The 10,267-nt window shown below is 42.4% G+C and overlaps 1 protein-coding gene across 1 annotated transcript; it reads right to left on the bottom strand.

Annotated features, from left to right (window-relative positions):
* Window positions 1–6,984: 6,984 nt before the first annotated feature.
* On the bottom strand, window positions 6,985–9,865 carry LOC115834058 (inter-alpha-trypsin inhibitor heavy chain H2-like). Its single transcript, XM_030808842.1, has 2 exons — window positions 9,631–9,865; window positions 6,985–7,141 (listed from the first exon to the last, which is right to left on the bottom strand). Exons 1-2 carry the CDS (start codon window positions 9,816–9,818, stop codon window positions 6,985–6,987), a joined length of 345 nt encoding a protein of 114 aa, XP_030664702.1. The 5' UTR covers window positions 9,819–9,865.
* Between the last annotated feature and the right edge of the window lie 402 nt (window positions 9,866–10,267).

Below are 10,267 nucleotides of genomic sequence, written 5' to 3'. Positions count from 1 at the left end.
TTTCAAGGTTTATCCATGTGGTGGCATGTAGGTGTGCTTCATTTCTTTTTATGGCTGCGTAATATTCCACTGTATGGACGTACCATATTTGTTTATCCATTCATCACTTGATAAACATTTGGATTGTTTCTACTTTTTGGCTATTGTGAATAATGCTGCCATGATCATCCATTTACAGGATTTTAATGTGAACAGAAGCTTTCGATTCTGCCAAACTCTTCCAGAGCAGCTATACCATTTTACAGTTCTACCAGCAATGTTGGACTATATGGTTTTATTTGTTTTTTAATTTTTTTACTTTTAGAGACAGGGTCCCACTATGTTGCCCAGGCTGCTCTCAAACTCCTGGGCTCAAGCGATCCTCCTGCCTCAGCCTCCCAAAGTGCTAGGATTGCAGGCATGAGCCACAGCACCCTGCCTAACGATTATAGTTTGAAATAATAAGTAGGGCAGTATATTATTAGGAAATGCAAAATACAGAAACCCACACTTGCCTGTGCCAAAGGATAAGCGGAGGGATATTTGTAGTGCACATGACTGAAAGGAGCAGACGCTAGCTTCCAAGACAGCGGGACTGAGTGGGAACAGCCTTCCAGGGCTCGTGCTCTGTCTCTGGCTTCCTGTGCTGGCTCTCTACGTTTACGTTCTTGGGCATTCTAGGTTTACATCTTACCCTTCAGCAGCACCAGGAAGAGAGAGATGATCTATCTTTTCTTTTCTTTTTTTTTTGAGACAGAGTCTCACTCTGTTGCCCAGGCTGGAGTGCAGTAGTGCAATCTTGGCTCACTGCAACCTCCACCTCCCCGGTTCAAGCCATTCTCCTGCCTCATCCTCCTGAGTAGCTGGGACTACAGGCATGCGCCACCACGCCCAGCTAATTTTTGTAATTTTAGTAGAGATGAGGTTTCACCATGCTGGCCAGGATGGTCTCGATCTCTTGACTTGTGATTGCCCGCCTGAGCCTCCCAAAGTGCTGGGATTACAGGCATGAGCCACCGCGCCTGGCCTCTTTTTTTTTTTCCTTTTTTGAGATAGGGTCTTGGCTATGTCACCCAGCCTGGAGTGAAGTGGCACAATCATGGCTCACTGCAGCCTCGTCCTCCTGGCTTAGGTCATTGATTCTCCCACCTCAGCCTCCCGAGTAGCTGGGACTACAGCATGCACAACCATGCCTGGCTAATTTTTTTTTTTTTTTTTTTTTTATTTTTAGTAAAGACGAGATCTTGCTATGTTGCCCCAGGCTGTCTCAAACTCTTGAGCTCAAACAGTCCTCCTGCCTTGGCCTCCTAAAATGTTGTGATTACAGGTGTGGGCTGCCACACCTTGCCTGAGTTGATCTTCTACAGAGTTCAAACAAAAAACAGACCATACCAGGATGATCACTTCAAACATGAGGATGGAATAGCTGACGTCAGACACAGGTACGATGCCAACCCCTGGGATATCTCTCTTTAACTGAGAGTCAGGGAGGGTTGATAGCTTCTATTCTCAGAAGTGGGAGAACATACGCTGTTACAGAAATGTAAGAGGCAGTAAGAAATACTAATAGGATAATGTCAGTAGCTTTACAGAAAATGTTCTTCAGGATGAATTAAGGTTTTTCCAAAGTAACCTGACAGCCCATTGTGGGAAAGCAGCTGCGTTTTGGGTGTGGGCCATCTTTAGATCAAATTCTGGCAGTTCTGTTCATTGGCTTTGTAATATTAGAATGTTAATGTTCTTTAATTGCGAGTTTTTAATGTATAAATTGTCAAAATGTTTTTTTGGCAGGGTTGATGTGAGACCTAGAGAAAATACATATAAAGCATCAGACATGAAGTCCAGCACATAGTAGGTATTGAATAAATGGCAGTGAGTGGTCATTCTGGAAACGGAGCCAAGAAGTTGAGCCTGGACTACTAAGAATCTGGTCTGAAGAATTTAGAAAAGGAGACTGGTTCTCTCCTGATAACAAATAGTGATGAGTAAAACCTGACAAATTACATATGCCTCCCCCAAATATGTAAGTTTGGAATCAACCGGTGGTTTTCTTCAGAGAAAAAATGTTTCATGTCTGCCTCCCACATTTAATTCTCCAACGTCTTTCTGAAATTATTTCAGAATGAAATGAGGTAGCCTACTTGAGGTTAAATTCAATGAAAAATATCTGAAGCATAAAAATATGATTATAGACTTGACAGTAGTTTTTTCCCTCTGAGTTTGTAGAACTTGATAGAGTTTATGCTAAGCAAAATGACTGCCAGATAAACTAACAACAGGTCTCATATTAGACTTTTATTTTGAAGCATCATAAGCTATTTTTCTTTTTTCAAACATAGACTTTTTAGAGCAGTTTCTGTGGGTTTTGACAAATGTGTAATGACATGTATCTGCCACTGTAGTATCACACAGAACAGTTTCACTGCCCTAGAAGTTTCTGTGTTCTGTCTGTACCCTGTCTCCCCCCCAGATCCCTGCTGCCACTGATCTTTTTACTGTCTCCCTTGTTTTGTCTCCATCGAAGATCATATAATTGGAGTCATTACAGTGTGTGGCTTTTTCAGATTGGCTTCTTTCACCTAGTAGAACATACGCATGTAAGGTTCCTCCATGTTGTTTGCTTAGGTTTTTGTGGCTCGATAGCACACTTCATTTTAGCACTGAATAATATTCTGTTGTCTGAAGGCACCACAGTTTATGCACTCACCTACTGAAGGATATCTTGGTTGCTTACAAGGTTTGGAAATTATGAATAAAGCTGCTCCAAACATCTGTGTGCAGGTTTTTTGTGGATAGACGTTTTCAACTTATTTACATAAAGACCAAAGAGCACAGTTGCTGGATCATATGCCAGGTGTCTTCTGAGAAATTACCAAACTGTCTTCCAGATGACTGTACCCTTTTGTATTCAAACAAGCAATGAATGAAGTTCCTGTCGCTCTGCAATCTCCACCAGCATTTGATGTTGTCCAGTGTTCTGGATTTTGGCCATCCTAATAGGTGTACAATGGAATCTTGTCGTTGCTTTAATTTGCATTTCTTTGATGAAGTATGATGTGGAGCATCTTTTCATGGGCTTATTGCCACCTGTATATCTTCTTTGGTGAGACGTCTTTCAGGTTTTTTGGCCCATTATTTAATTGGGTTACTCATTTTCTTATTGTTGAATTTTAAGAGTTCTTTGTATATTTCAGTTGTGTTTCTTTATCAAATGTGTCTTTTGCAAATATTTTCTCTCAGTCAGTGGCTTGTCTTCTCATTTTGTTTTAAGCTATTCTTTTTTAACAGCTGACTTGAGGTCATATCAAATGGTTGTTTGTTGTCCTGAGAGACCAAATTCCCTGTTTTCTTCATTAGAATCTCATTAAATCTCATTTGCTGATTTTTCCTTTTGTCTTCTGGCATCTACTTCTAAACTGCCTCTCAGTTTCAATTTTTTCTGACATGATTGCATCAAATTCATTCAGCCAGCATTTATGGAGTGCCTTCAGTAGGTAAGCCATTGTACTAGGTGCTGGAGATATGAGTGAGAAGCAGATAGAGACCCAAGGTATGTGTTATAGGAATTGACACACAGTGTTCAATGATAATCAAATGAAATGATAGGCCAGTAAGAGAAACTTGATCATGTATAGCAGCTACTTGAAAATCTGCCCTGACTGCTGGGCCTGAGAAACTGTTCACTGATACCAGTATACACCTCAGTTCCTACTTGGGTAAGATGGAATCACAGGATTAGAATATGATCAGCCTTTTTTTTTTTTTTTTTTTTTTGAGACAGAGTCCCACTCTGTTGACCAGGCTGGAGTGCAGTGGCGCGACCTTGGCTCACTGCGACCTCTGCCTCCTGGGTTTAAGCGATTCTCCTGCCTCAGCGTCCTGAGTAGCTGGGATTACAGGTGCATGCCACCAGGCTCAGCTAATTTTTGTATTTTTAGTAGAGACATGGTTTCGCCACGTTGGTCAGGCTGGTCTCAAACTCCTGACCTCAGGTGATCTGCCTCCTTGGCCTCCCAAAGTGCCAGGATACAGGCGTGAGCCACCACGCCCAGCCAGAATATGATCAGCCTTGATTACAAGTTAGTCATTAGGTTGACTGCAGTGACTCTAGAAATGTTAATTAGATAACTGAATAATTATGCCACTTAAGGGAGCCATCCTGGAGGTTTTTGTTTCTCTTCTGTGGTTATTTTGGGAAAGTTACCAAGAAGTAGACTCAGCCAGTGTGAAAAAGTGAAGAAAAATAACACTAAGTTCTTATAGCATACAAGCATCTCTATGTACCTAGATGGCCGGGTAATTTTTACTTTGATTTTACTGGGCCTTTGGAGTCACTTATATCTCCTTCAATTGGGATAAGGCTAAAGAGAAGATGCCACTTGATGGTAGTAAGTGATCCTGTAAAGCTGCAGTTTCTTTTGATAGAACTCTATTTACCACATATAAATGTACACCCCAAGGTTTTCATTATTACTTTTAAGACCACTGTGCACAAGTAAAATACTAGAAGCTAAACTTAATATCTACAGGTAGAAGTTTTAAATTCAAGATTTTAACCAAATAACAGAGTTAATGCTAAAATCTCACTTTTGAAATTTATGTTGAATATTAGCATTCTAATATTTAATATTTTCTATTTTTGAAATAGGAAATGGAAAAAGAGGCAGTAGATTTTTCAAAAGTGTATCATAGGTGAGCACTTCTTACAGAAGAAGAAAACTAAGAGGTAGTGCTGTTTACCTCCTCAGCACTAAGGTTATCTTTTATTTTTATTTGTTTTTATGAAGAGATGGGAGTCTCACTATGTTGCCTAGGCTGGTCTTGAACTCCTGGCCTCCAGTGATGCTCCTGCCTTGGCCTCCGAAAGTGCTGGGATTATAGGCATGAGGCACCACGCCCGGCCAGTAATCTTTAGCTTCTAGAAACAATCACATTTCCTTAAGATTTTTGCAATTAGGTTTAGAGGTGCTCACTTGCTTTTTCAAATATGGGTTGGATATGTCCAAAAAAAAAGTTTTGCCTCTAAAATGAAAAATGATTTTTTACCAGATTACAGAAAGGAAGATGCATAAAGATGTGCCTTTAAAAAGCTTTTTTAAAGTGCAAGTTCTGCAATTTGACTTTTGAAAATACGTTCATTTTAGGAATTGATTTTTTTAAGGAAAGTTGTAAACACGGGAAAGCACAGAATTACAGTGGTTCAGACTTGCATCTTCGCACCAAAATCCACTATACAAATGCAGACAGCATAAAGTAACCTAGTTTTGCTTTAAATTTGTTGGCTTATTTTATTCTGCCTTATAAATGTCATTGGCCTTTTGTTAGAACATAATTTACTACTTTATTTGAAATAAAGTCTAAGATTTAACATGTAAGTGGTATTACTCAGAAATGGTTTAAATGCAAATGAATATAACAGTTCTACCAGGAGTACTAAAAAGATGCTGTGTTCAAGGTATATTAAATTTGTGTGAAACTTGATTCACAGACACAGAGGGCTTCCAGAGAATTTGGAACTATGATTCAGAATTCATTTAGCAACATTAACAGTGTGTATAATTAGCCATCTGAGGTAACATCCTGAGCGATTTTAAATATGTGCAGAATTTGGGACCAACAAAAACAAGTGGGGCTGGGCATGGTGGCTCACACCTGTAATCCCAGCTACTTGAGAGGCTGAGGCAGGAGGATCACTTGAACTCTGGAGGTGGAGGTTGCAGTGAGCCGAGATTGCGCCACTGTGCTCCAGCCTGGGCAAACAAAGCGAGACTCCATCTCAAGGAAAAAAAAAAAGTGTAAAGCAAATCACCCTCCCTCGTGTGGGTGGGCCCTCGTCTAATCAGTCAAAGGCCTGAATAGAACAAAAATGCTGACCTCCCCAAGTCAGAGGGGATTCTCTAGTCTACGGCCTTTGAACTTCATCTGCAGCATCAGCTCTTCCTGCCTGATGGCTTTTGAGCTGGAACACTGGTTCCTCCCTGGGTCTTCTGTACCATCAGCCTACTCTGCAGATTTTGGATTTACAGGCCTCCATAATCACATGAGCCAATCCTTATTATAAATCTCCTATGGGTTCTGTTTTTCTGGAGAACTCTGGCTAATCCAGGCCTCAGAAACTCAAAAAGGGACCCAGGGACCAACATTATGAAGAGAATTTTGGCTAAAAATACTGGGCTATCACAGGCACCACAGCAAGGCTATTCTTGCTTTAGTATAAATCTCTACAGAGGGCAACAGGGCTTTAGTATAAATCTCTACAAAGCACCTAAGATCAAGTAACCCCCATTCGTATTCTGTGCTCACCATATAACCCTCTCATAATCGTACTTCCCATGTAACTAGCAGTGGAAAAATGGACGCGATCTGCAAGGTTGAGGGCCTGAGACTCAACAGCAGTTGAAATGATCAGCTGGGCATGGTGGCTCACACCTGTAATCCCAGCAATTTGGAAGGCTGAGGGCGGGAGAATCACTTGAGCCCAGGAGTTTGAGACCAGCCTGGGCACCATAGCGAGACGTCGTCCTCTGCAAAAAATAAAAATTAGCCAGGCATAGTGACATGCACCTGTAGTCCCAGCTGCTAGCGAGGTTGAAGTGGGAGGATTGCTTGTGCCCAGCTTGAGGCTGCAGTGAGCTATGATCATGCCACTGCACTCCAACCTGGGCAACAGAGCTAGACCCTGTCTCAAAAGAAAAAAAAAAAAAGAAAAGATATTAATAAATGATCACAGTAAACACCAAATTTAAGGCTCTGTCCAGATGCTGGCTTGTCTCAGCACCACCTTGATCCACACACTTCGGCATCTAAAAATGCAACAAAATCCTAAAAGCTCATTTGTAAATGTTTATTTTCTTAGATGTGTTTACAGGCTTTATAAACCACCCTGATATCTGGTTCATTTTAATTAACCACCCTGATATCTGGTTCATTTTAATTATTCAAACCAAAGGATATCTGCAAAAGTGACAGGGGAAAGATGTATATTAATATATATAATTTCCCAAACTATAAACCTTCAAGGCCGTTTGAGAAAGCTATAGAGCTGAGGCACGAAGTAATCCTTGTAATGCCGTCGATGAATCCTTTTCCACTGTTGTGCACAAACCAGCAGGTAACGTCCGTTCCAAACACGAGATCCGTTCTGTAGTCTTTCTGTACGCCCCTGCAAGGAAGCAAGGCATGGTGGTTAGGGGGAGACTGAGGGACGGCTGGCCGGGCACCTGTAGACACAAGACCCCCTCTTTTCCTTGCTGTTCTTTGTGTTCCTTCTGTCACCACATCTGCCGCCCCCCCCACCTATCGCTGCTCCCCAAGTCATGTGAAAAAAAAAACACCAAGTCTGGGGGCTTGGTGTTGGAAGGACAGAGAATCAGCGGAGCGTCCTTAGAGCACTCAAAGAATCCTAGAGTTGACCCATGTGGGCTTTTCCAGCAAGGGAAACAGTAGCCAATGGAAAGAAGGCAGGAACAAGACTCCACAGTGTTGAGGCTGACCTCACAGGTCACTTAAAGAAGAGTCAGCAGCCAGGCATGGTGGCTCACTCCTGTAATCTCAGCACTTTGGAGGCTGAGGTGGGGTGGATCACTTGAGGCCAGGAGTTCAAACCAGCCTGGCCAACATGGTGAAACCCTGTCTCTACTAAAAATTAAAAGAAAAATTACCTGGGCGTGGTGGCTGTACGCCTGTAGTCCCAGCTACTCGGGAGGCTGAGGCAAGAGAATTGCTTGAACCCAGGAGGGGAGGTTGCAGTGAGCCAAGATCGCGTCAACTGGCACCTCCAGCCTGGGTGCAGAGCAAGACTCTGTCATTGGAAAAAAAAAAAAAAAAAAAAAAAAAAAAGAATGCATTGGCGGCACCTCGTAACTGCACTTTCTCTGTGTTTAAGGGGATATCCTGCTGTTTCTGAGCAGATTCATGTCCTCCACTTGAAGGGCAAAGTAGCCAACAATTTGTTAAGGATCTGGCACATTGTGTGAATGAGCTTAAAAGTATCACTGTGCCCAGCCCATGGGACAGCTCAGTTTCAGTTATGAACCATGAGTGCTTGCAGTGACCAAATGAAGGCCCAGCATTAGTTTTTGTCATTATAGTATAAATAATATATATAGATATATACACACACTATTTATTTATATATGGCATATATACATATATATACATATTTTATGAGATGGAGTCAGGCCGGAGTGCAGTGGTGCTATCTCCACTTACTGCAACCTCTGCCTCCTGGGTTCAAGCAATTCTCCTACCTCAGCCTCCTGAGTAGCTGGGATTACAGGCGCCCGCCACCACACCCGGCTAATTTTTGTATTTTTAGTAGAGATGGGGGGTTTCAACATGTTGGCAAGATGGTCTTGAACTCCTGACCTCAGGTGATCCACCCGCCCCGGCCTTGCAAAGTGCTGGGATTACAGGCATGAGCCACTGCGCCTGGCCTTTTATATATTATGTATTTATTTATGAGACAGGTCTCACTCTGTTACCCAGGCTGGAGTGCAGAGGCACAATCATAACTCACTTCAGCCTTGAACTCCTGGGCTCAACGGATCCTCCCACCTCAGCCTCCTGAGTAGCTGGGGCTATAGGCAGAATCTACTACACTTGGCTAATTATTTTTATATTTTTTTATTTTTGTAGAGATGGAGTCTTACTATGTTGCCCAGGCTGGTCTTGAACTCCTGGTCTCAAGTGATCCTCCCACACTGGCCTCTCAAAGCATTGGGATTACAGGCATGAGCCACCACGCCTGGCAGTAAATTCCCTTCTGCCAACTTCAGATGACTTAATATTAACATTATTAATTTGTGCTCACCATTGCTTCTGTGACACACGCTCACTGATTCCCGTTGGTACCTCGTTCCTCCCATAAACTGATACTAATTGAATGGTGTATTCACTAAGAATCCATTGTTTCAGTTCACAAATCTACATTCGTGGCAATACTTCCGACTACAATTTTATGGTTATCATTGTAATGTTATGGTTTAATTAAGTATGTCAAAGCCAATGACATTTGTGTGCGTGAAGAATCCTTTCTAATAAAGCAAAGTTGGCTGCTTTGTAAAAACTCTAAAAAGGGGTAAGCTGCTTTCAAACGGTATCAAATTTGGCATGGGTGAGACAACTGTAAAGCACTGGGAAAAAATATCAAGATTTGTAAGACTTTTACACTCAGAACGCGTTACGAGCGTCTAAGTTCTCACTTCAGATGAAGCATATGGGGGTGGTCTGTGTAAGAAAAGCTACAAAAGAAGCAGTCAGAGATCCATGTGCAAAAGGAAAGCTCTAGCCTGATGTAAAAATCTACATTCATTCTGCAGCACTATGGTAATAGGTGTTTTATGATTCTCTCCTTTGATCAACGTGTCCAGTTATCCAACTTGTGAAGCTCTTGTGAGGGCTTCTAAAGTATGAAGATGAGAACAACAGGTTAATTAATCTTGGCATTGCATGACCCTAGATACCCAGTCAGTGTTTACATTTAAGGTGGGATATCAGAAGTGTCCTTCTGCGAATGCTGTGTGTGTCTATTCCTAATGCATTGCTAATGTGATGTAGGTAGTGCTTACAACACTTGCTCCTCTATTTTGCTGTGTGGGTCTAATTCTAACACAAGGCCTTTTCGTCACTGTCCTTATGCCCGAGGCCTACCTGGTGACAATCAGCTTCTGCCCCTTCACTTCCATGCTGGCCTCTGGCTTCTCAGGGTCCTTTCCCGGTCTCTCATTGAAGATGTGTATCTTTGGCTCCTGCATGAACTGGCCTAGTGAAACAGAATCAGACATTGATTGACATGTAATCATAGTTAAATAAAAAGACAGGCTCATTATTGGCTCCATGCTACATTTCGGTCCTCCCTCCAGGATTTCTAGGGTGGAAAGACAAGCTGAGAGGAAAAAGGAGTGGTGATGGGAGGGAGGGTCCTTCCTGGGAGCACATTCGTGCTGCTCACCATCTTTTTTTTGACTTTTATTTTTACTTTATTTGAGGCAGGATCTCCCTCTGTCACCCAGGCTGGAGTGCAGTGGTGCTATCTCGGCTCACTGCAAGCAACCTCCACCTCCTGGGCTCCAGTGATCTTCCCACCTCAGCCTCCCAAGTAGCTGGGACCACAGGCGCGAGCCACCACGCCTGGCTTATTTTTTGTGGAGACAGGTTTTCACCATGTTGCACGGGTTGATCTTGAACTCCTGGACTCAAGCGATCCACCCACCTTGGCCTCCCAAAGTGCTGGGATTGCAGGTGTGAGCCACCACTCACAACCTTTTTTTTTTTTTTTTAAATTTAA

The sequence above is a fragment of the Nomascus leucogenys genome, unplaced genomic scaffold, assembly GCF_006542625.1.
Source record: "Nomascus leucogenys isolate Asia unplaced genomic scaffold, Asia_NLE_v1 001616F_30025_qpd_obj, whole genome shotgun sequence".
Taxonomy (NCBI): Eukaryota; Metazoa; Chordata; class Mammalia; order Primates; family Hylobatidae; genus Nomascus; species Nomascus leucogenys.
The sequence above is the reverse complement of the archived record's forward strand: the minus strand, read 5'-3'. Positions and strand labels throughout refer to the sequence as shown.